The 26,649-nt window shown below is 39.9% G+C and overlaps 1 protein-coding gene across 7 annotated transcripts in view; it reads left to right on the top strand.

Annotated features, from left to right (window-relative positions):
- The window catches only part of Ptk2 (protein tyrosine kinase 2), a 202,897-nt gene that overhangs the window by 88,776 nt on the left and 87,472 nt on the right, over positions 1-26,649 (top strand). For all 7 annotated transcript variants that reach the window (XR_004389457.1, XR_004389458.1, XM_032916480.1 and 4 more), the window contains 8 exons: positions 1,544-1,623; positions 1,822-1,884; positions 11,082-11,136; positions 17,473-17,613; positions 18,061-18,138; positions 22,450-22,557; positions 24,000-24,117; positions 25,326-25,356. Coding sequence is in view for 5 of the 7 variants with exons in the window: in XM_032916480.1 (XP_032772371.1) it covers positions 1,544-1,623; positions 1,822-1,884; positions 11,082-11,136; positions 17,473-17,613; positions 18,061-18,138; positions 22,450-22,557; positions 24,000-24,117; positions 25,326-25,356 (674 nt within the window). In the remaining 2 variants the exon portion in view is untranslated. The remainder of the gene's footprint in view (positions 1-1,543; positions 1,624-1,821; positions 1,885-11,081; positions 11,137-17,472; positions 17,614-18,060; positions 18,139-22,449; positions 22,558-23,999; positions 24,118-25,325; positions 25,357-26,649) is intronic.

The raw sequence follows: 26,649 nt of genomic DNA, 5'->3' as shown, positions 1-26,649 counted from the left end.
TAGACTGTTTTATACCCGCTGCTCATCAGTAAGTATAGATAAAGGGCATTTGTGTTCAATGCAAGTTACCTTCTCCAAGCAATTAAGTAAATAGATAAGCAGTTGCAGACATGGGACATTGGGTTTTTTTTTTTTTTTTTTTGCAAGGAAAGATCTTAATGAGGCTCAAAATCTTTGAACTAGAAGCTAGTAGACTAGGAGATAATAGTTGAAAAATTGGAAGCTTTTCTTTGGCAGTAGTCAACATACTTTTTCTACAAAGAGCCAGAAAGCGAATATTTTAGGCTTTGAAGACCAAGAAACAAAGTTAAGGACAAAAATAAGGTAGGTGTATAGCAAGACAAGAAACCAATTTTGGCAAGTATTTCTGTTGATGTTACTCATGATGTAACTGCATGTAGATTTTGGTTATAGAGATGTGTGGTGAGGAAGGGCAAACAATGTTCCACTCTAGGTTCAGAGTGCATGCCCCGTCTTCAAAATCAACTGCAGATTTTTGTCTCTTAATTCAAATCTATGAGGAAATTGTGAATGTTTCAGCTTTGCAGATTGCTTTCATGCTGACTGGTATTCAGACAAACTTGTGTCATTCATGCGTGGGGGGGGAGACAGAGAGACAGAGACAGAATTATTATTTGCATGTGTATGGTTTATATGTGTGACTGTGGACATCATGTGCCACATGTGCATGTGGAAGTCAGAATACAACTTTCAGGATCCCTTTTTTCTCTCCATTCTGGGTTCCTAGGATCAAAGTCAAGTAATCAGCTCTGTGCAGCAGGCCCTTGTATTTGCTCAGCCATCTTACTGGTCTGCTTTTTGTGTTTCGAGACAAAGGCTCACTGTGGGATGGCAGGATTGTGTCACTAAGTCTGGCTCCCTCTGTTTTTAATTGAATATGTTTATTGCCAGAGTTGTCATCACTGCTGCTTTCTGTGAGACTTCAGGTGTGTTGCTTCTCAGATTAGTGTAATAACAAAGTGGCACTTTGGTGGGGACTGTGAGGTTGCACATTGGGTTTTGAAGAACATGATTTTTTGTGGCTCTTGCTCTAAGGTCCCCAAATGTTTTGGGAACTGGATTTATTACTCAAAGAAAAATTGTCCTGTAGTTTAGTAGAAATGCAACTCCTGCTGCTCATTTCTGCTTTGGGCTGAGCGGGAAGACCGTGAAGCAGCAGAACATTGTTGTGACTTCAAAGCCACACACAGGTTAAGCAGTCTTAGACTGTACAAGCCTGGATTGGTATAAGGTGCATGCTTGCCACAGAAGCCTGGAAACCTGAATTTAATAGCTGGAACCCAGGTAAGGTGGAGGGAGAGAACCAACTTCACAAAGTTTTCCTCTGATCCCCACACTTCTGTGGAGCATGGATGTGCATAAAAGACTTCGATTTTTAATTATTTTTTGGTATTACTTATTTTATATCTAAAATTCAGTATAATTATTGACAGAATGTGAATAAATATGTAAAAAGCATTCAGCAAACATTTAGGGATTGATCATATTGCAAACATTCCTCTCTCCTATTCCTTTATTTCAGGTGAAGAGTGACTACATGCTAGAGATAGCTGATCAAGTAGACCAAGACATAGCTTTGAAGTTGGGTTGTTTGGAAATTAGGTAGGTGGTAATGCTACATAGTTTTTGTGTTTGTTTAATCTTAGGGTATTTTCTTCCTTACAAAGTTACTAATAAATTCATGATTAAACTGTGAGAGGATCCACATTATTTATTAGATCTGTCTTCCCTAGTTGTTTCTCATTACAGCCTAATGATTCCTTTTATACACATATCAGTGTATGTGCTTCCTGATTTCAGGCGATCCTACTGGGAGATGAGGGGCAACGCCCTAGAGAAGAAGTCCAACTATGAAGTGTTAGAGTAAGTACTGCATAGCGCATGTGAGCTTCCATGCAGACTCTGAGTGTGCTTCCTTAGTTCATCTCTACTTAGAAATTGTCCGAGGTAATGGGCTTCTCAGTTTTTATTTAGAGGAGAAAAAGCTTTTAAGAAATAAAAATACTGATGGCCTTAATTTTTTTCACAAACATTTAAATGTAATGTTGAATGTCTCATAGCTAATAATATGTGTGACCTAACAGCATAAATACGTCTATACATACATAAATGTATTTGGTTTTTAAAAAGTATATATTAAATTTCACTGAGATGATACTTTGCTTCTGTTTTACATTGAAATTCAGAGTTGCCCATAAATTGGTTAATTATTCATTTTCTCTGCAGATGAATTAACAAATGGAGAAATGAGAGTTAATTGCTACTCATGTATCAGAGAATGTAGGCCATAAAAGAATTTCTAGTAATGATACTAGTTTGCATATTTATCTGTTGTGTTTCATTGTTTTCAGTATGTGTAAGGGAAATTGGACCTTGATAAAAATTCTGTACTTCATCGTGTTGATAATTAATTGAGCCAAATAGCTAATATTTATTTTATCCGAGTGAAGCTCCATTTTACTATTATTTACCACGTTAGTTTCCATCTGTATTGTTATTGAAGGTTTTTTTTTAAAGAAGAATTTATTTTATGTGAGTACACTGTATCTGTCTTCAGACACACCAGAAGAGGGCATCAGATCCCATTACAGATGGCTGTGAGCCACCATGTGGGTGCTGGGATTTGAACTCAGGACCTCTGGAAGCCAGTGCTCTTAACCACTGAGCCATCTTTCTAGCCCGTTATTGAAGCTTTGTGGTATTTTAAGAGATGTGCTAACATAACATCAAAGTTTACTCAAAGATCATCTGTTATAATGAAGACTATAAATGGTTTTAGATTTTATTTAGACTTTCTAGGTCAGTCCAAATACTTTTATAGTATGATAATTTTGCATTCCCCCATCCTGAAAATAGGAACTGTCATGGCAGATATGGTTACAGAAAAAGGAAAGTGAAAGTATTTTGAAAAACAGTTACGGTTAGTTGTCAATACTTTAGAGTTATTTTGGCTATAGCCTCTGCTGGTCCAGTCTGCCCATCATGTTTCAAAGTGCCCAAAGCTAGTGCAGCTTCTACTTTCTGAATTTAAGACATCTTGCATTTGGTTCATGACAGTATAGGCCTAGCAGACAAAAAGTGTTTATAAAGGTATGTCACATGCATTGTATCCACTAATTGATGAGACGAGTACAAAGGTAATTTTCAGTAGAATTTTTACTGCCCTTCCTTAGATAGTTTAGGTCTGCGTTCACTGTGGTTTGTCTGTTGTTGTTGTTGTTGTTGTTCTTTATTTTGTTTTTAATTTAAAATAGATATATTCTTCAGCCTTAAAAGTCTCCTTAGTGCTTAAAATTCAGATTGCTAGAATCAGAGAAATTATCGAAGGTTGCTTATCAGTACAGTTTTATTTTTTGTTTGTTTTGTTTTTGGTGGTGGTGGTTGTATGAGACAGGTTTTCATTTAGCCTGCTATCCTTGAACATTGGATCCTCCTGCCTTCAGTCCCAAGTACTAGGATTAGAGGTATTCATCTGGGTGAATTAGTTGGAGAAAGTTTTAGGTTCCAGTTCCTAAGTTAGAAATGAGGCAAGTTTTGCAGTATTGTTGATGTAAAGTTGGTTTCTAGAAATGACAGAAAGTCAGATAGCAGGATAATAAATTAACCAAAGAGAAAGGATTGGGGTCTTTCCTAGTGCCTTCAAAATTCCTGTGTGTGTGTGTGTGTGTGTGTGTGTGTGTGTGTGTGTATGAGAAATGAGAAAAATGGAACGTGAGATTCCTTTACAAAGGTCAGAGCTTATGGTTTTTACTACTGGGCCAGAGGAGGAAGAGACAGAGCAAATGTATAAATCAGATCCTTCTTAGAAGACATGGCTGAACACCTGCATGACCTAATCTGGAGTGGTCAGTTTGTATCTGTAGTGGTCAGTTTGTATCTGTAGTGGTCAGTTGGTACATATGTGTAGTGATTGCATAGATAAACACGGTGGCTACTGCGAGAAAGGGTCTTATATCCTGTGACTGTAACTTTGCTTGGCTCTTTTTTATGTGCTTCACTTACAAATACCAAAGCTTTTGCACTTCTGTCACAGTGACTTTGCAGTTGTGTGATTTGTATGATGTCATTTCTCTTTTCAAAGGATTGGTGATAGCTGAGTGGTTCCATGTGCAGAGCACCTGGCTCCAGGCATAGCTTTTCTTCTTCTGCTTGGTCAGAAGCCCTTTGCTGTATACAGTAGTGGTCATGCTGGTGCTTCCACGTTGGTATTAGCAGAGAATTGGGTTTCCAGATTGCAGCACTGAGTGTGAATTTGACTCTAATCAATACTGTGAAGAGGAAAGACGATGATCTGCCAGCATGAAACCAAACTGTAGAGCTCTTCCAAAGAACACTGGCCAAAATGACTAAGTCATTATATAAGTGTTATCAGTTGGGTTAATTTGGAGCACCTTTGAATGGGTTAGTTTGTTTTCAAAGGTAACAAAATGTTCTAGTTAGAGAAAGTTTAAGTTAAATTTTTAAGTGGGGCAGGAAGCTTCATATTCCATAACATCTTCTCAATCTTAATAAAGAACTTAATCCTTTGTAGGAGCTAGAGGGTTCAAAATGAACCCCAGAATCAACTAACCAGGGCTTATAGGGGCTTAACAGAGACTGAACCGACAACCAGGGATCCTGTTTGGGTCTGAGCTAGGTCCTCTGCATACATGCTGTGGTTATGTAGCTTAGTGTTCTTGTGGGATACCTAACAGTGTGAGTAGGGCTTATCTCTGACTCTTTTGCCTAGTTTATAGAACCTTTTTCCTCCTACTTGGTTGCCTTGTCCAGCTTTAATATGATTTCGACATGATACTCCATTGATAAACCTGGGAGGGAGGCCTGTTATTTTCCTAAGAGAAATGGAGAAATGGGTCTAGGGGAGAAGGAAGGTGGTGGGGAGAAACTGGGAGGAGAGAGGGAAAACTGCAGTCAGGATTTAAAGTCTGCTCTTCCTTACGTCCCCTTCTTTTCTCCTCCCCTCCCTTTCCCTTTCTTCATGACCACCCTCTCAACTAACCTGTGCTTAAATGTGTATAAAAATTAAAAACAAGTGGTGGAGGGCCTCACAATCACTTCTATATAACTCCAGTGCACCTGGCACCTCTATCGGTTTCCATGAGCACCACGTTCCTTAGGGTACACTCAGGCAGACACCCACACAGATACATACATAGGTAAAAAATAAATCTTTAAAGAAAACAAATTTATATTTGAGACAAGGTTTCCTCATGTAACCCTCCCTGTTTGTCCTAGAACTCACTCTGTAGACCAGGCTGGCTTTGAATTCAAAGAGACCTTCCTGCCTCTGCCTCCTGAGCTCTGGTATTAAAGGCTTACTACCATTGCCCAGCAAGTGTTTGTTTTAAAACCCTTGAAATTGGAACTAAAGAAATGGCTTGGTGGTTGAGTACTTGCTGCTCTTCAGAGGACCTGAGGTCAATTGTTTCTCCACACAATCTCCACTTAACATGATATTCTGTTTGCTTAATTTCATCAACTTTTATAACTTTTTCAGCTTGGCTTAAAAAATTCATGTTTGGCTAGGGTCCAGATCAGAGGTAGAGCCTAACCCTTTCTAAGGCCTGGGTTCCATGTACAGTACTTACTGCACACACTTGCAAATGTATGTATGCACTTACTTTCTAGTCAGACTTCTTACCTGCATGTCCTGGATATCGTGTCTTTACAGAGCATTAAAAGAAGCACAGTAAAATATACAACTGTCATGGTGGCCTTGCTGGTTTACTTTCATGGGTCTTTAATGTTTGCTTTCTGTTTCGAGGCTCCTTGTTCAATCATATGAACAGAATGTGTATTTTGTTGTTGTTGGTGGTGTTGTTAAACTCTGTTTAGTGATCTGTGTCTAATAATTTTTTTAGTTTTGATTTTTTTTGTCTTAGTCTATTTTCTGTTTTAGATTTCATTTTATGTGCACGAATGTTTTGCCTGCATGGATGTATGTATACCCTATACATGCTTGGTGCCTGAAGAAATCAAAAGAGGGTGTCAGATCCTCTGAAACGACACTTAGATGATTACAAGTCTTTATGTGTATGCTGGGGTTCAAACCTGAGTCCTTTGCAAGGTTAGCCTTTCCTTTAAAGGCTGAGCCTTATCTCCAGCCCTGGTTTGTATTTTCCATTTATTTCTTGCGAATTTTCTCTCCAGAATTTTTTATCAGTATCTCCTGTAAATATTATTCACACAGCTAGATTTCTTAACTTTTGTTTCAGATCTTTTAATTTAATATATGATGTGTGTGCACTTGAGCAAGTGCTTAGGCTATCTTCATTTTTTATGTTCCAGAACTTTGGGACAAAGTATGCTTCTTAATTCTGTAGGTTGGTGTCTTACTGGAAAATGTATGCTGTTATCTGTAATGTTCCTCTTGGTGTATTTCCCCCAAAACCTTGTAGAAACTCATTGTATAGTCTTGGCTGTTCAGGAACTTAACAGAGACCCACCTGCCTGTCTCCTGAGTGCTGGTATTAAAGGATTGTGCCGACCTGCCCACTGTGTTGTAATAGTAATCTTCCCTGTTGGCCCATGGGTTTGGGTACTACTTACCATTCCCACTGCAAGTCTGGGCTCGGGGCGCCGTCTTTTCCTTCATTCTCAGTAACTCTGTGACCATATTATGTGTTGAGTTTTATTTCCCCCTTTTTTCTTTTGCATAACTGTCTTATGTTTTGTACTTGATATGAATCTTCTCAGTGCTTCAGATATTTACAGACACCTTGTTAGTGCTTATCTTCCACCATGTATACCGCAGAGACTGGTCTGTGCCCTAGGAACAGTATTAGCTAAGGAGATGTTTCTGACTCCTGTCTTCCATGCCTGGCTTGCAGGTACTCAGTAAGCCTCCCTCCCATTCAAGGGCCAGTGGATAGCTTGGAGCCATTTACAATTTACATACTTTTCATTACAGAAAAAAATTCACATTCAGAATATCGCTTGTTTATTAACAGCTTTAAGAGCCTCTTTTTGTTTTTCCTTCCATAAGGAAACAAATAATTAAATAGTCTGTATACTTTTAGTAGTCTAGTAGTCAGATACTTTTAGTAGTTTAGTAGTCTACTAGAAGAAAGCTTAAATGTGGTACTTTACAGAATACCCCTCAATTTTACTGCATTTCAAAAGAAAGATTTTGATTGTGTTTAGAGTAATAAAATAAATATCTAACTGTAGGACCACATTATTTGAATACTTCTGGTTTGTTTGCTTTTCTTTTTTCTTCCCATAAACAAACTAAAGATTTTATTACTTTCCCTTTTGTCATTCCAAGCATGACAGACCTGGGGCGCCTTTTCTTTTGTGTGTGTGTGGGAACTTGTGGTTGATTTTTCAAAACAAGGTTTCTTTGTGTAAACCCTGGCTGTCCCTTAACTAGCTCTGTAGATTAGGCTGGACTTGAACCTGGAGATCCACCTGCCTCTACCTCTCCAGTGCTGGGATCAAAGATGTGCACCACCACTGCCTGGCTTCTGTCAGTAAGGGTGCAGCCTCACCTACTCCTTCACATTCCCAATGGACAAACTTAATAGAAATAGATGAGACTGCCATGAAACTCTGAAAATGAGAGCCAAGAGTCTGCCACAGTAGGCCACAGGCTTAGATAAAAGAGCCATCCTCCAAGTGGTAATGTACTGCTAAAATTCTGCTCCTGAAGAGGTATCACCGAGGATAGAGCCCTACCACCTAACCTCTTACTTTGCTGATTTGAAGGGAGGGAGGATTTAACCAGTCAGGATAAGGACAAACACTTGGGGAAGGAGTTACTTACAGAAGGAACATGGTCAACTTGCCAGTGGCTGCACCACTGAGGAGAATGCCTTTTTCTCTCTCTGCAGCATATTAGTTTACATGGACATAGGATTATTTACTTACACACTTAGTTCCTCTTCAGTATGTAAGTAGGGCTCAAAAGGCCTATATGCTGTGGTTTGTGGACATGAACATACACATGCAGAATGAGGCTTCAAATAGCAGCACAGATTCTGGAGCACTGAAGGACATGTGGCTGGAGAGGAGTCCTCCTGCCCATACTCCTTTTCTGTGTCTTCCATTCTGGATGCCCATGTGGTGTCAGTGAGGAAGGCAAAGCATTGAGTTGAGGTAGGGACTACAACTTTCCAAGCAAGAGCAAGCCTGCTGAAGGACAGGACAGTTAGTACAGAGGTGAAAGGGCTCCAAAATTGACAAGAGGCAGAGAGGCTAGAACCATTTAGTCTGAGTAGACAGACATTAAGAGAGTTCTGGAGGAAGTGTCACTGGCTGTATATCCCAAGTGCTAAATTGGTTGGTTTGAAGCATTGTTAGGTTTTAGAACTTTTCATACCATCAAAAGGTTAGTTGTTTGAGAATGTCACCTGGGGGAAGAGGAATTATAGGCCAGGCACATAGCCATCTTTCCAGCTCTTGGAAGGCCTAGGAAGAAGGCTGATGAATGTGGCACTAAGGTTAGCTAAATAATTAGTGTCTCTACAAAAAAAAAAAAAAAAAAAAAGAAAAACCTTTAAAAGACCAACAAATTTTCAGGAGAAATCAGATGAGTACAAGTTCCCTATTGCTTAAGTGAAAATAATCTGAAAATAGAGTGAGTGCATGTCACAGGAACCCTTTTTGCCTCAGGGGTCAAACACTTGGGATTGCTTTCAGGAAAAGGCTCTGGGGTAAAGACAGTTCTGTGGGCTCTGTCTTGATGCTGTGTCAGTACTGTGGGCTGACTCCATATCTCTCTATGCATGTTCCCCTATTTGAGGAATCTTGGAGCTTATGTGGTTGGTCCCATGGTAATTGTGTTCATTCTCAATAGTATTGTTACTCCTCTCTGTCCTTTTTGAGGAGCCTTCAGGTGCACAGGGTGGGAAGGGTAATGAATGTTTTGTAGTCACCAACCACTTTGACACAGCTATGTGCCTTGCCACTCTGTCCAAGGGTGGTGGAAACATTCTGGGTCTGCTCTGCTCTATCCAGTCAGTAGGCCTATCCACTGATGAGACTCTTGAGCACGGAGGTAGAGCTGATAAAACCAGGAACAGAACTTTTAGCCATTTGCTTCAATGTTGAGCAATCCCACTCTATAACCTGATATTATTGACCTATTATTATTGTGTACATCCGTCCTCCACAGTAACAGTGAAGCAGTGAAGGAGCCTAATAGCTTAGTGCCTGACCTAGGGAATTGCAATTTGGCAGTGTCTTCAAATTGTCTTTTGAGTTTGTTTGTTTTGTTGCTGTGGTTTTGTTTTTCATCAGATGGATTTAAATGCATTCAGCACATACCTACTGGTATCTACTGATATAGTAGAGATACAGTAAAAGCCATGGTTCTGTTATGTTTATTTTCATATGGGATAATTATATAGGGTTTGGGCATAAGACATGAGGCGAAGTTGCTGTGGAGCAGTTCCCTGGTCGGTAAAACCAGAAAACAGCATGCCAGGGTCAAAAAGGTGACCTTTGGAGGTGGTAAAATTGGCTTAACAAGGAGTCAGTTGGTTTAGGTGCTGCTGCTCCGGTTATAGGTTAATGAATTTAATTGGATGGAAGGTCATCCATACAAACCACATGATTTCTGTGGTTTTGACTAAAAAGTGATTGTAAAACAACTCCTTTTTATTGATACTACATATTTAGTTAGTTTCCGCACCTTGTAACTCTGAAGAAAGATACCTGTACATTAGAACTTTGCTTTTGTCCTTGGTGCTTTTCTGTCTTTCCATGATTTCCTGATCTCGTGTCTTCAATTGTACATTTCATCTTCCTGGAAAACAGTGCCATCTAGTGGACAAACTGCTAGTTCAGCACACAAAGTAGGTGGAAGTAGGTGGTAAATTTCAAATGCAAGCCCAACCTATTTTTTCCAATCTATTTCTTGACCAAGTGTTCTGAGGTTTTTAATAATAATAGCAGACTTGAGTTTATAACTTAACTTAATCAAAATCGTTGGGATTTCTGACATTTCTACACATTTAGTTTTTGAGCCAGGACAAATCACTTGATTTATTATTCCCTTTCCCATTTTTGTGATGTAGAGAAGAGGAAATGTAATTAGGGAATGAGTTAATAATTTTGAAGTCAAGAAAGCTGGGCCCCGGTAACACACACCTTTAATCCCAGTGCTTGGGAAGCAGATCTCTGAGTTCAAGGCCAGCCTGGTCTACAGAGTGAGTTCCAGGGCAGCCACGGATACATAGAGGAACCCCCCCACCCCCCCAAAAAAAAATCAAGAAGAAGCTATCATCGTTTCAGATAAATTTAAAGGGTTTACTGTTTACTGCTTCAGAGCTGTTGTGCACCTGGGAGAGCCAGCCCTAAAAATGAGACAAACTCAAGTCTGAAGTAATAGCCAATTTTATATAGAGCATCAAACAATTTATACTGTGAGGGTTCCGAGTCACATGATTAAAGTGTCCAGTCACAAGGGTAAGCTGCATGTGGTAGGCAGAGGTTTTTCTATAGAGGGCTATAAATAAGCAATGGCCAGTTGTAATAAATAGTCTAAAGTAAACTCACTCCTATCTGCTGCACTTGGGAGGGGCACAGAAGCACTTTCCAAAGACAAATTTGTGTTTTTTTTTTTTTAAGAAACTGAGATTACAAGACTCTGTCTTATTTTCTAACAAGCACTCAAAATTCACCTCACAGAACTCCATTCTTGGGACTGTGTTCTAGAGTTTATTTTTTAATTAGGCCAGTTGCTTTCTCTAAAATAGTTACCTGGGAGGAACTATAATATGTATACGGATAATCTGTATGCCACACCTGAGAAAGAACAGTTTCATTACACACTGCCATTTGCAGTAATCAAATGGGACTTTTTCAAAAGGGATTTCATCAGTAGAGGGAAACAAGTAAAGATTTCTATTGAAATGAATTATAATCCTGTTTTTGTGCATAGCTACAAAGTAATTTATTTATCCTTTTCCATGAATATGCTGATTGGTTGGAGCTTGATTATAATTGGTTCTTTCATGAACAAAGAGGAGAATAAATGAACTACTTTTGCTTTCTTCTGAGTATGTTATTACTGACTGATGCTGTCATTTGTTAATATGCTTCTTTTTATATTTCAGGAAAGATGTTGGTTTAAAGCGATTTTTTCCCAAGAGTTTACTGGATTCCGTCAAGGTAATTAGAGTCTGCTTTATCATAATCAGACATGGCGCTCTGCCTGTATCCCTTCCTCCTGAGCTTGTCTTTGAGATGTGAAATGGTGCATGTCCCCTACATGGTAAAGCTAAAATGGCGAAAGCTGACTGTGTCTGTTAACTTCAGGCAAGTAAATTTCCACAGGTTCAGCCATTGTCCATGGAACCATGGGTTTACTTGATTTTTGTAATAAATACCTGAGTACAAAATTAGAAATAGTTCATGCTGTAGTGCTGTATCCAATGTTCATAAAGTCTTGAATATTTTGATACACAAAAGAAAAGGAATACTACTTTAAGGAATCATAGTGAATCATGAGCAATGTGTCTGCATGCCTGTGTGTGTGCATTGCTGTGTCCTTGTATGTATGTTTCTGTTTTGTGTATGCATTTATCATTGCTGGGTCCCCTGTGTACCACCGTGTTCCATATCTGTCTGCATACATACCCACTGGGTTCTCTGTGCGTCTATGTGTATGTATACCACTAGGTTGTGTGTGTGTGTGTGTGTGTGTGTGTGTGTGTGTGTGTGTGTGTGTGTGTGTGTATAAGTGCTACATTCTCTGTGTGTCTGTCATGGTTTCCTATGTGCATGTTTGCATTGCTATACTCTACACATGCACAGTCTAATGGTCAATCTCTATTACTACTGTATGGTTTTTCTGGTGGCAACTTTGGAAGTAACTTCCATGTAATCTTACTCTAGGAGGGTTATCATTGGAGACAGAAAGAGTTCTGAGTGCTGTTTCCTATTCAATCCAGAACACACCTCCAAATACCAAGTTACAGAGGGAGAACATAGGATTTGGTCCAAGAAGGGGTTCCATTTGCCAGCCTGACAGTGTGAGGCATGACCTCTTATTTCTGCAACAAAGTCTTCTGTAGGGATGGTGTTAAATATAACAGATAAATATGTATATTTCAATATAATACCTATCAGGTAGCAATTCATAAACAGTAGCTATTATTGCTTTTGTTTTTTATTATTACAAAGATTTTTCCCCCTATTACCTGAAGCCCACGTAGGCTAAAGCATGCTTGCTAAATAATGTATTCTGGTTCAGAAAATTGGCCTCACAGCCAAACTGTCTTGTAAGAGTCCTGGCTTCAGTGTAAATCAACCATGACTTTGGACAGATGACTGAGTCTTTCTCAGTTTTCACATCTGTAACATAGACAAACCAGCTGCTGACACATACTGTCTGTGAGAAGCCAGTGAGTCAGTGTTTGCATTCTCACAAGATGAGCACTTGAGATGTGTCTAGCATGAGAACATGTCTACTATGATGCCAAGCACGGTGAAGGACGAAGAACTACATCTCTGTCTCTTAGTGCGTGGTTGGGATTCACTGGCACAGGATTCTTTTCTTGATTGTAAAGCTGGACCCTGTTCTCTGAATGCGGTCAGTGCTGGCTAATAGACTGGCAGGTCACTGTGTTGGTGCCATTTCTTTTGTGTAGTCTGTGACAAAACCCTACATCTACACCTAGGTGCCTACTTTCTGGCCCATTACTGTGGTACCTTAGAGTCTTTCTTCCTCCCCCCTTCAAGGGGTCGAGAGCATGGTTACTTTCACACACAGTTCTAAATGACATCACAGGGAAAATAAACGCAGGGAGTTTTGCAAGTGCAGCAGGTCTTACAGCAAAGGATAAGAAAGTGTACCCTTTTTCATATTTGGGGCTCCATTTGAGGATGCTACTGTACTTTAAAATTTCCATTAAATTTCTGTTCTATTAGTAAGGTACTAGAAACAAGTTGTGTGTAATCTAACTCTTTCCAGTGCCTGTCTGTTACAGAGCCCACTCCTGTAAGTATGACAGAAGCTGGGAGTACAAATACAGAAGATGCCATCCTCTACAAGTTGACATAGATTTGGAAGATAGTGGACAAAGCTTTTAATCACTGTTTGCAACTTTATGTGAGAGGCTGGAAAATGGTAGCTGTGTTCCTTGGGAGGCTTGGCAGCCTTCTGGAATAGGGAGAGCCTCACTTTATCTGAAACATTCAGTGTAAAGACCACAAAGGCAAGGGTCAGAGGCCCCCTACCTCAGCCTGAGACAGCTCAGGAATAGGAGGACTGTAGAGACATGGAGACAGGGTAAGCCACAGTCTTCACAGCTTGACATTGCTATTGGCTGGAAGACGCTCTAGCCAGCATTCATTTAATGGCTTGGTTTTATGTATCAGTGATTCTCGAATGATGGCACCTTTGGTGACTTTTGAAAACACGCTGTCTCCTCAGATTTTCATGTGTAAAACACGTCACAAGTATGACTGTTGTCTTTGGGAGTCCAAGACCCTGTTTTATGTTTATAAACAAGCATTATACTGAACACAGAGACTTGAGTACAGGCTGTGGGTGAGTGCTGTGTGGCAGATACTGATGGAAGCTCGGTAGAACCTGGTCATGTCCTGGTTCTCCTGCCCTCGCCGCCCTCTTCTCTGTGCCTTTGCATGAATGGAAAACGTCTCTCCTATCTAGACTGCACTCAGTACCCAAGGGTTTATTTTTCTTTCTGAATTTGTAATTTTGTAGCTACTTACTTGTTTGTTTTTCTTGTCTTCATATTTTCACACAATGTATTTGTCTAGCACCAGGTTTATAGCATACTTGATAGTTCTTATTGAATGGAAAATGAACAGCTACCTGAAAAATAAATAGAGCTGGAGAAGAGTCCAGAGAGAAGGACACCTGCTCTGCTGCTGCCACTGCACTGTTGAGGCTTTCCTAGCTCCATCCTTCTTGCCCTCTTTTGTCAGAGGTCCTCCAGCCTGCTTTTCTCTGGAATTTTGAGCTGGGTCTGGCACTGTGGTGAGGGCTCAGTCCTGTTTACAATTTGAGTAAAGTAGGGTCAGCATGTGATCTCTATGGCCAGTGCTCTCTGTGGGCTTAAGTGCTGGGTCAAGAGGCTTGCAGCTTTTACAGTAGGTGATAAGGAGAACAAGATAACAAGACAGATTGAAAGCCAAGAAACAGGCAGAAAGAGTGGTCAAGGGAAATGTGAGGGGTACTGGTCATGCTTAGGTGGTTGGGTTGGCTAAGGGACTTAGGTATTTATAGGAAGCCACTCAGAGCAGTTGTGCTTTTATACCACTGGACATTGGGCTATAAGCAGAGCTAATTTTTAGCTACAGTTACCTGTAGATGCACCACCAGTCCCACTATGGAGGTTTTGAGAACCATTTTCTTAAAAATTTTTTTTTACGGGGTTGGGGATTTAGCTCAGTGGTAGAGCGCTTGCCTAGCAAGCGCAAGGCCCTGGGTTCGGTCCCCAGCTCCGAAAAAAAGAAAAAGAAAAAAAAATTTTTTTACATTTATTTACTTAGTGTGTGTACGTACATACATACATACATGTGTTTGTGTATGTTAGCACACATGAACGAATGCTTGTGCATACTTGGGCATGCCACAGAACATACATGAAAATCATAATACAGCCTATGGGATTGGCTCTCAGCTTTTACTGTGTGAGACCTGGACATCAAATTTTCCAGTTGTTAGTCTTAGTTAGCGTTATTGTTGTGATGAAACACTATGACCAAAAGCCACTGGCGAAGGAATGAGTTTATTTGGCTAGTATATCCTGAGATAGTCCATTGAGGGAAGCCAAGGCAGTAACTCAACCTGGGAAGGAACCTGGATCCAGAGGTCATGGAGGGATGCTGCTTACTTGCTTGCTCCTTATGGTTTGCTCAGCCTGCTCTCTTATAGAATCTTGGACTACTAGTTAAAGATGGTACCACCCAAATGGGCTAGGTCTTCTATATCAATCACTGATCTAAAAATGCTTTATAGGCTTGTCCACAGCCTCATCTTATGAAAGATTTGTCTCAGTTCAGGTTTCCTCTCTCAAATGACTTAGCTCATGTCGAGTTGACATAAAACGAGCCAGCACAGCGAGTTCCTTTACCAACTGAAATATCTCAGCCCCTTTTATTGAAAAGAAAATCACTCTACTTTTTAAATTTAAAGATTGCTTCTTAAATAGCTTTAATCAGGGGAGACAATCGCCTTAGTCCAGAATTTCTCCCCATTTTTCATAAATTCCCTTGACAGCTCCAGCAGACCTCTCTAAACTCTGGTACTGCCGTAAAGCTGTTCCCATAAGCTGTACACCACCTGTTACACACAGTAGGTAGACAGTCCCTCCTACAGAAACAATCTCAAGAAATACTGCAATAAGAAATACTAATCTGAGCTTCTGTTTGCTCTAGAATTAGCCATATTGAGTAGCTATGTCTATATTTTTTCTCAAAGTCACATTGTTTTACTTGTCTTAGATTTAAATTTCTAGAAGATTGTTTATAGTTAACATCCACATTGAATGGTTGAAACATTATTATATCTTGGTAGAACCTGACTGAGCTGTGATGTTTCCAAGAACAGAGAAAAGTCTGCACATGCCTTGGATACTGAGAATCATAGGCAAAGTCTCTTAACATTTCAGATGCATGATTAAAATCACTACTCCAGTAATACCAGTAGACCCAAGGTCAGAGGCACTCTGTAGTTCTCATCATTCCTCCTCAGAGGTATCAAGGTCATGAGTGATAAAGAGGCCAGCAGGCTATCAGTTGAAGAGACTAGCAACATGAGTATATATACAGTCTGGATGGAAATTCAGTGAATCCTGTCATAATCATGTTTGTTTCTTGATTGTACAAGGGACAGGACTGAAGAAGTTCTGCCTATTATCTTAACAGCTCTATTGTAGACTTAAACCTATATAGCAAGTCAAAACAGTCAAACCTTAATGTATTCCTGTATTACTCACAGCAGAAATCCAATTTCAAAATTACAAATGTTGAAAGATCTCAAAAGGATTTATCTTGTTCCCAATTGAGTCAATAGGATAGCTTCCTAGAACACCATGAGAAAACTTGGTTTTGTACCAGCCATAGTGGTTCACACCAATGACTTGGGTGCTTGGGAGGCTAAGGTAGGAAGATCTCACGTTCAAAGCCAGCCTAGGCACATATTAAGGTCTTAAAACCATGCAACAAGCAAACAACAACAACAACCACCTTAATTTTTTGGTTAAGATAGCCACTGTCTACCTCGACCCTCAGCTCCAACAGCTTGTATGATGAGCCAGTTGGATTCCTAATATCTGATGTTCATCCAACCTTTGCCTTTCATATTGTTCGCCCCAGTTTTTGCCCTGTTAGTTTAATACCACTTCCTGCATGTAGCATCTTAATTTCCAAAATTAAATAAGAGTGTTGTGACCACCTATGACTCCTTTTCTGCTTCTGTACCTACATACATTGTTGGTTCCTGCCTGAGTTAGTAGAATGCCTCCAACTTTTTTTCTCCCTACTGTTGCTATCCCTGCCAAAACCTACTTCAGAAAATACTACTTCTTCACTCAAAGTTATCCAAGGAAGTATAGTCAGTGTTAGCAGTGTAGAAGCTAAGTTTATGCTTGGCCTACATTGCTCTTTTATCCTCAGACTTCAATGTGGAGACTTCAGACTTACTGTTTCCTTGCTTCCCTGGTGTCTCACACACTGAAGTTCAGGAGCTTGGTCCTTAGGAAGCCCTTGCCCCATTCCCAGGTATTTGAATAACAGGAGTAGAAACCAGTGGTTATCCATGCAAAGTAAAACACTGTAGGTGGTGGGTTTCCTCCCCTCTATACATGCGTATGAACCACAATGAACTGTTTTCTAAAAGCATCTGTTCTGTGCTTACAGATTATTCTCTTTGTTATATAACAAAATAAGACTGTGTCACAAACAATAAGATAGCATTTCAACCTCCTTAAACTAGTTCCATACAGTTGTTTATAGACTACATAGATTAGTTGTGAAAGTATATACCATACTTTGTATTATGTTGAGTGAATGATTTTGAAGATTCTTCTTATTGCTGAATGTCTTCAATCTTTCTAAAGAATAGAGCTTTGAAATTTTACTTTTTAGATCCAATAAGAAGGGATTTTTACAGTCACTTATTTGTGCACTTTCAGAAATGATATTGGAACATGTGAGTGCCTGTGTTTTTCATCTTTTCTGCTTCTAGGCCACATGCCCCCATGGTACATGGTTTAATGGCAGTGTGCCATATGTTTAATATGCATGTTGTTGTTGCCTTAAGCTTCTGTTGAAGTTGAATAAAGCCCTCTATTGCTAACTATACCTGTCAAACTGGTCACATGGCAAAGTTTGTGAATTGTATTTTACAACAGTTAATGTTCTACTAGTTATTTGACTGAGTGAGTTTTTGTAGTAATGTAAACGTTATAAGAATGTACATTTTTTTCTCTTGGTTGACTTAAAACCATATTTTTCTATAATATCATCATTCAGGCCAAAACACTAAGAAAGCTGATCCAGCAAACATTCAGGCAGTTTGCCAACCTCAATAGAGAAGAAAGCATCCTGAAATTCTTTGAGATTCTCTCTCCAGTGTACAGATTTGACAAAGAGTGCTTCAAGTGTGCCCTTGGGGTAAGTGTTAAACCTTGGAAGATGGGGAATTGTTTAATTTTTTTCTTATCCACATGTATCTACATTTCAGACTGAAGGAAACATTCATCATGATTCTTAAACAAAAATATTGCCTGACACTTAATTATAGGAGGAAAGTGGGAAGAAAGTGCATTAATTAGATAGTAAAAATAATATTTTAATTAGTGTGCCTATGTTCATAAATCAAGTGCTAGTTATCCTGTTGAGATAATCTTCCTAGAGAAAACAATAGCTTCCCAGATTCAAGAGTGACCACAACTAGTTTTGTCATTGAAATTATAAATATTTTATCTTATTTGGTTAGATAAATTAATATAAATCAAGTCTTCTCCAAACTCAAGGCCCTTGATAAATTTATGGCTTCATATCTAAAATCATTTTTTTTCCTTCTGGTATCTCTGTTCCCATGTGCTTGGTCTTCCAAAGTCAAGTTGGATTATTTCTGTGGAACTGGCGATCGGCCCAGAAGAAGGGATCAGTTACCTGACAGACAAGGGCTGCAATGTAAGTCGGCTCCTGGGAGAGCACATGGATTTGGTTGTGGGCACTGGTGAATGATGTTGAGGACTGGACAGGGCATTCACGTGAAAGACTCCATTCTGCAAGACTCATTTATTGAATTACACAGATGTGGTGTGGGAGATACTTAAACTTAAGCCTTTGGAATACCTTAGACTTGAAGGGAAATGAATCAGACAAAACGATAGGTGGGTGAGTGAAAACTGACTGGGGTTGTTTCTGCTTATATTGTGAGGCCTTCTTTTTTTCATTTTCATTGCAATTTTGAGGATCAAGCCCAGGATATTACATACTCTAGCCAGGCACTCTATACTGACCTATACTATCATTTTTTAAAACTAACTTCTAGATATGATTTTAGTTTATTTGGACTGACATCATACTTAATAATCTTTATAAGCTAATTCCAGAAAAATGTATCATAATTTTAAATTCTGAATTCACTGTTGCCCTTACTTACCTCATTGAGGAAAAATGCTGGCCACAGAGAAATCCTCAGGCTGTCCCACCAGTATGTGTTCCTGTCATGTGCTGCAGCAAGTGCTGTTGAGCAGATGCTTGTACCAAAGGTTTTGCTAGGAAGGCCAAAGAGACAGCAGCTCTCTGATGGAGTTCACAGTCAGGCATGCAAGGAAGCGTGTAGAACCTGTGCCACGTGATGATGGATGCAGGGTGAGTTGTAAGGCCTGCCAGGGTTGTGGTGTTGAGGAGCTGTGGTTATGGTTAAGGTGGTGAGCCTGTGGTCAGGCAGTTTGATTCTGCTGTCTTTATTGCAGGCGCACACTAGCAGGTGTGCCTTTTTTAGTGGTATGGGTTTCTGACCACAGGTTTGTATTTGTACATGGTATGATTTTCCACATGTAACCCTTGCTGTCTATTCCCACTCTGCTTTGCTTCTGTCTTATAGCTCTTTCCCATTAGTAGTTCCTGTCCCCACTGTGTTCACACATAAATAACCAGCAACTGTTCTGTGCTATTCTCTTCACTCGTATCTATTGGATAGAAACGGATCTTAGTGAACACTTATTCTGCCTCTTGTGCATCTTGCCTGTGAGCCTGCCTTCCAGTCCACCTGGCAATGATGACCTCCTAGGACCAAATGGGAGTGTCTCAGTCACTGAACTTTCCAGTTTCTTCCTCAAGACCATGTTGAAATAAGTGTTCCCTTGCTTGCTTGTTCATTTTTCATGTCAGTAGGTAGTTACATGTGCCCATGGATGTGCATGCAGAGGTCAATGGAGCACATCTTTGTCCATCGCTTTCCTCCTTAATCCTTTGAGACCTGGTCTCTTACTGAACCTAAAGCTCACTGACCAGGCAGACTGGCTCTTGCACTCCCAGGGTCATCCTGCCTTGTCCACCACTCTTCCCTGCAATTCTGAGGTTACAGCTATGCATTGCCTTGCCTGTCTTCTTTCAATGGGTGTTGGGACTTTTAAGTCAGGGCTTCATCTTCATCTTGTACAGCAAACAGTCTTGGCCATTGCACCATCTCTTTAGGAGTACAGAAGAAATGTTCTTTTGCATGTATTTCTAGAAACTGCTTCTTTCTTTCTGGTGGAAGAGATCCCAAGTGATAGAAGTACTGAATGCATGCAAAACATTTTAACTTGAAAAGAAGTTACTAGTTTGCTTCTTAGAAAGGCTGGGGGGTTAGGATTTAGCTCAGTGGTAGAGCGCTTGCCTAGCAAGCGCAAGGCCCTGGGTTCGGTCCCAGCTCGAAAAAAAAGAAAAGGAAAAAAAAAAAAAAAAAAAAAAAAAAAAAAGAAAGGTTGGGAAACTTCTGTCGTTGACAGTGTGGGTGAGAAGTTTTTCTGCTGGATTTCACCATTTTTATAGCTCTTGTCAATTTTTCTCTTTCATTTGTTTTATTATGTTTCTGTTTTGGGTCTCACTATGTATCCCAGTCTGACCTTGATTTACTGTGTAGCCTAGGCCATCCTCACACTCAGTAGAAATCTTCAGCCTCTGACTACCCAAGTGGGAAATTACAAGCTTTATTAACTCCCACATCTAGCTTTATTTTCACATTTGAATAAGCTGAAAGTGTGTTTGGTTCTTCTGTCAATCTGATGCAGAGCAAACATCCTGGGAATGGAAGCTGTTCAGTCTTGTCCTATCTGCTGGCTCTTTGAGGTCACTGTTATATTGTGCCTATATTTGTACCTATGTTACCAGCACAGATTTTTTTTCTTTGTGATTTGTCTCCTTACAGATCCAGATATCTGAAATCTTTTCCTTTGTCCCTCCTTCCCCTCCCACCCCCAAATCACATAATGGCTGTTACTTTAGTTCTTTTTTTTTTTTTGGTTCTTTTTTTCCGTAACATATCAATTTCAGAACTCCCACCCCATTCCAGTTACCTGTCCTCTCTGTCTTGATTTTGGATCGTTGGTTAACTTTTCAATAAATGCTGCATCACAGAAGAAAACAGAATGGTATTTAACCTCGAGACTCACCATGACACAAACGTGAACCCAAAGATTGTAGATCCACGCATGAAAAGTAAAAATGATAGTTTAGAAGAAAACAAGAGATAGTTCATGACTATGGCAAGGACATTTCTCCCCCACCCCCTTTTCTCCAACACAGGGTTTCTGTGTATCTGTAGTTAGCCTAGAACTAACTCTGTAGACCAGGCCAGGCTCACACTTATATTTACCTGCCTCTGCTTCCACTGTAGTGCTGGGATTATAGATGAACACCACCATATCCATCATGAATGAATTTTTAAAAACATGATGTAAAAATGATAACTCCGTAAAAGTCTTTGGTAAGTTATGTTAAATAGAAATTAAGAATTTCTTTTCAACAAAAGATGGGATAAAAGCCAGGTGTTTGTGATAAATACCTTTACTAAAAGCTCCTTAACTTAAAACTAAAGAATCATTACATATAGGGAAAACACAGTCAGCCTAATAGCTTTCCAAATGATCAGTGCATAGATGAAGACTATACTATGTACTTTGCATCTGTTACATCAATGGGTGAAAACTGAGGGGCAGGACAGATGCAAGAACAACACTGGCACCGATGCAGGAGCAGGACCACTTAGTCCACTGGGATGAAGTATAAATGCTGTGTCTCTTTAGAAAGTCTGACAATGTCCAGTCATCTCTGACTCAGTGAGTTTTAGTCATAGCCCTTAGTTCAGTTTGTAGTCATTTTTTCTTGCAAGACTTTTTTTTTCTTAAATTGTTTTACATCTATAACCTCTTTTCTGTCTCTGGTGTAGTTCAAGATGGTGACCCTCCCCCCCATCCCCTTCCATTTTGTCTAGAGGTAAAGATAAAAAATGGGGTTTAGAGAGCTCAAAAGACCCCGTTCTTGAGTGCGTTGCAAAGCTACCAGCATCTTGACACTGGTTTTATGACTTTTGGGGTCATTCTTTCATATCTGTGCCTGTGTCTCTTTCTTGGTGAAGCAGTAACGATTACAGCTGTTGGAGAAGTAAAGGCATTGAGAAATTAAGGTGCTTATTATATCCTGCCCTTTTACAGCGTAAGCCTATAGAAAATGGTTGCCTGTGTTGATAGGTTTCTGCCATTGTTGTGCATATTGTAGATGAGCAGCTAAGGGGGGCAACACAGAAACTAACCAGTTTACCCCTGAATGAGCCATTACTTGCCATCTGCTTCTTGTTCACCTGTTCTGTGCCAATGCCAGTGTCTCTTCCTGGTCTAACACACTGCCAAACTGATTGACATCAAGCTTGGTTTGATGTCTGGCCCAGTGGATTCTCTTTTATGTATTTTGTATAGCATTCTCTGTAGGTCTTCTTCCTTGGATGTTCTGAGTCATTTAGTGTCTCAGAACTAAATTGTAATTCACCAATGGTTAGAACTGGGCTTGTGGATTAGTGCTTTACCTAACTCTGCACCTCCAGACTCTACACACAGTGTGACTTTATGTAGTACCATCCTTGTTAAGCTTTAGTAACATGCCTTTAATATTTTATTTTTTATTTTTACTTTTAAAAATGTATTTATTCTATATAAGTATGTCATTACAGATGATTGTGAGCCACCATGTGGTTGCTGGGATTTGAACTCAGGTCCTCTGGAAGAGCAGTCAGTGCTCTTAACCACTGAGCCACCTCTCTAGCTCTCGCCTTTAATATTTTAATGATGCCCTCTAAACTGAGTGTGATGCCACACACTACACATGAGTGACACATGAGAGACTTGAAGCAGTAAAATTGATACTGTATAGGATTTACTAATAAACTTGCTTAGCAAATATTAGGTTATATAACATAGAATTCAGCTAAAGGAACCATATCTTTCCTTCCCAAAGCCCACACACCTAGCGGACTTCAACCAAGTGCAAACCATCCAGTACTCAAACAGTGAAGACAAAGACAGGAAAGGAATGCTACAACTCAAAATCGCTGGTGCTCCTGAGGTAAGACACTCTTGCGCTTAAGAATTTGATGAAGAAGAAAGATTGGGTCAGTAGAGAGATGGAGAGGATCTAGGAGGATTTGGGAGAGGGGGAAAACATGATCAAAATTTATTTTTTAAAGTTAAGATCTGATCCATGGGATAGTATAGAAGTGACTTCTCTTTAATAAGGATAAAGTATTCATGGGTAATTAACCTCACAATTTCCTAATATATAAAGATTTAAAATAGTGGTTAAATGTCTTCAGAATAGGACTATTGCTATAAGTATAATCAGAGACCATTCTGAAGCATCAAGGAAGCCAGTTAGAATTGTGTTGGTAGGTTCTCTGGGCAGTCACTATGATAATAGCACCTGCAATAGTGTGATAAAAATGGGCAAGTAGGGCACAGTGGCCCGCTGCTATAATCCCAGCCTTCTGGATTCCAGGCCAGCTCTCAGCATGAACCACAGAGCAAGATCCTATCTCTAAACACCAACAAAGATGAAAGAGAGAGAGAGAGAGAGAGAGAGAGAGAGAGAGAGAGAGAGAGAGAGAGAGAGTGTGTGTGTGTGTGTGTGTGTATGTATAATATGTAGAAGAAAGAACTGTTGAGCTATACAATAAGACTCTGGGCTCCACACAGAGCGAGCATGTTGAAGAGTAGTTGGAGCCATTGTGTAGGCAACTTTGCCTGTGGCTCAGCTCTCCTCACTAGGCTATGTCACCAGTGTCCTGCCCTATGATTCCAAGTCACTGACATCTAGAAACTCTTTTGCAGATGAGCAAATTCTGAACCGGGAGTATAGAAAACTTGTTGCAAATTACAGTTTCCCGCTGAGATCTCAGTGTTTTGCTCAAGCTACTCCTTCCCTTTTCTGTCCCATAAGTAATGACAGGAATTTACAAGTGAGAAGCAAGCCATTCATTTGGAGCAAGTGCACCAGGACACAATGGGATATGAAAATAAAATACAGACACTTAGAAATAGGTCTTTAGGAAGTTTATCAAAAACTTCATATGAGAATGATTTTTAAGCCTTTGGACTAACATGCTATGAATGCAGAAAAGACAGAAACTTTAACAATTCCCTCTGTGATGAAAAATTAAGATATGATTAATGAAATTTTATTGTATATTAGTTTCTGGAATGAGCTGTTACCTGAATTCCTAAAGTGTGTCCAATGTCCAGACATTCTGAAGATATTTTTGCTGACTTTTTTGTAAAAGCGAGCCTCTATTTTAGTACTTTTTATCTTATGCTGTAAGTATGCCTTCTCTCGCACATTTAAGGAATGGTGTTCTTAAATACCAAACTTCCTTTTTCACTCAAGTCTGGCAAATGTTTCATTCCTACTCCTCTATATTCAAGTGTATGCAGAGTTGTGATGTCACAGTGCAGCTGTCCCTTTGATTACTGTGAAGAACAATAATGCCTCTTTCTAATGTTCTTTCTCATTAGCCTCTGACAGTGACGGCCCCATCCCTAACCATTGCAGAGAACATGGCTGACCTGATCGATGGATACTGCCGGCTGGTGAACGGAGCCACGCAGTCCTTCATCATCAGACCCCAGAAAGGTGAGACTCTGCTTTCTCTCTGCTGCACTGGTGGACAGGCTCACCCCCGCAGCCAGTTCTAAGCTTGAGAACACTAAATCAGGCCAGATGTAACCTGGATGCTTGTTTGTGTAGAGATAATGGTCCACGTCACAGCAACGGACTCCAGGCTGGGCTGAAGTGCACTGAGGCAGTACAGGACTTTGAGTAACCCTTAGAGTAGCTCTTAAGTTACCATTGGTTCTTTCAGCTCTAGAGATTATCTTCCCAGTTCTTTTTTAAGGGTCCCTTGTAGTTCAAGTTGAAGTTTCTATCCTGTTGTGTTTTCCCCCTGTGCCTTAGAGGAGGAGAAGAACAAAATAAATTCTATGTCAAGAGGTGAAATTAAAGATTTGAGTGAATAAACTTATCCTAGAAATGAGGCTCATGTCTCCTCATGATGAAGAGCTTTGTAAGTATAGTGCAAGGGTATACTGAGGATATGGATTTCTGAAGTGTCTTTGAAAACATTCCAGGTGGATGTGCAGAAAAAGCCTGGGCTTTGGCAGGATACCAGTTCCTCCAGTATGTATACTGTGTGTCCTGTCATGGACTGTGTTTATTCTACAGACCCCAGGCCAATTAGTTTTTCTTTCTTTACTATAAAGCACTCTGAGAGCTTGCTCAGGGACAGATACCCTAGAGGTGATAAGGGAATGGTGAACAGTCAATGACAGTGTTCTCTGAGGGGCTCAGAAACATAAGAGGGTCAAGCAGAGTACAGGGTTCCCAGAAAGATCTCTGAAAGGGATAAGGATAGCCCTGGATTGTAGGGAAGCAAGGTTTCTGCTGAATTCCTTTGCAGCTACATACATTGTACTTTCTGCATAGATTCTGGGTGTTACTAGTAAACCATTTTAGCAAAGGCCTTTGGCAAGGCATCTAGACTTTGTTTTTAGGAGCGCCTTAATCTTTAAGTCTTTGGGAAGATTATGTTTTACCACCTTGCATTATCCCTTTATTAGGACTTGGCATATCTTTCCATGTGAACCCAACACCCATTTATTTTTGTTGTAAATTTTATATGGAAACCCAAAGTAGCCTAAAGTAGAATCAGTGTGATGACTTGGCTATCAAAGACTGTCACTAAACACCAGAATAAGGCTTTTCCTCCTTCCTGGACTTACTTCATATTCTCTCTTTAAAGGAGTCTAAGGAGTTGCTCATGTCTCTTTCCTTTTTCTTCCCAGAAGGTGAACGGGCATTGCCATCAATACCAAAGTAAGTGCTTTATTTGTGCATTTCCTTACATGGTTTCGTTAGAAACTTTAGATAAGCATTGGGCTTTATTATCTGTTTTCCTAAAAAAATAAATCTCCACATATATTCAAGGTCTGTGAAAACATGTTTCCAAATACAAATCACATAAGTTGTAGGTTATATATGAAATATATATTTAATGAAGAAGTTTCAAAATTAGTTTCCCCCTTATTTCAAGTCTGTTAAGGGATCTAGAGATGGTAATAATAAGCTTAGACGTTCACCTCATCATTTGTGTAGAAATGTGAAAATAGGCATTCTCTTTTACAATTAGGAAAATGAAAGAGTGGTAATCGGCGGTTTACTGTCCCATGTTACAAAATCCATAAGAGAGATGTTGATCTTTAACGTAATTAAATGAAATAGCAATGCAAAAAATTGCATTATTACTTATGTATTTCTAGTCAGCATGCTAAGAACTGGGGGCCAACGTATAAAGGTAAAAACCTAGCTGTTCAGATAAACAGGTAACTGAACACCAGAAGCTGTTAATTCTTAGATACTTAACAAGCAGTGGAGATGTGGAGGCCTGGGACAAGGAGTGGGCTTTATTCTGCCTGTGCCCTTTTCTCTGTAGCCACATCCTCTGGCTCTCCTTGGTAAATGTATCTGATAATCTGCTTTAGCAGCCTCCTACCATTCTTCTCCTGTTCCTCACAATTAGTATCATATGTCAGAGCTATCCTAGTATGTGCTTTATTGAGGACCTCAGGCATAGAGTTGTATCAGAGTCAGAAAAGTATGACTGAATACAGAACATGGAAGGATCTAGGCAGTGGCCAAGGAGAAAATTTCCAAGAATCTCATAGGACACACTGAGATCTTAAGCAGTACGTGGTGACAGGGTGTGTAAAGGCTCGTCCATGAGGACTTGGTGCTGAGCTGTTTGGGAAGCTGGTTACGTACTCACCTTCTATCAGCTCTGGCATGCATAGCTACTAAGTCTGCCTGTCTACCTCTGCCCCTCATCAGACTGTCCTAAATAGAGCTCTTTTCTGACATTTGGCTTTGCAGAGCTTACCTGACTTGCTGACACCTAGTCTCAGTTTTGATGTCCCTCGCATTCTCGTCTGCTAAATTATACTTGTTCAATTTCTCTATCAACTGTCCCCAACTCTCCTTCAGGCCTTTCTCTTTTATATCACATTTTAATATACAGGCCTCTGAGCTAGGGGGCACCCCATTGCATTTCTCTATAACATCTGGTTAGTATATAACCACATTTTGGAAAATAGCTACTTGTCTTGTCATCAT

Source organism: Rattus rattus, chromosome 1 (assembly GCF_011064425.1).
Source record: "Rattus rattus isolate New Zealand chromosome 1, Rrattus_CSIRO_v1, whole genome shotgun sequence".
NCBI classification, from domain to species: domain Eukaryota; kingdom Metazoa; phylum Chordata; class Mammalia; order Rodentia; family Muridae; genus Rattus; species Rattus rattus.
This window is presented reverse-complemented; position numbering and strand designations above follow the sequence as displayed.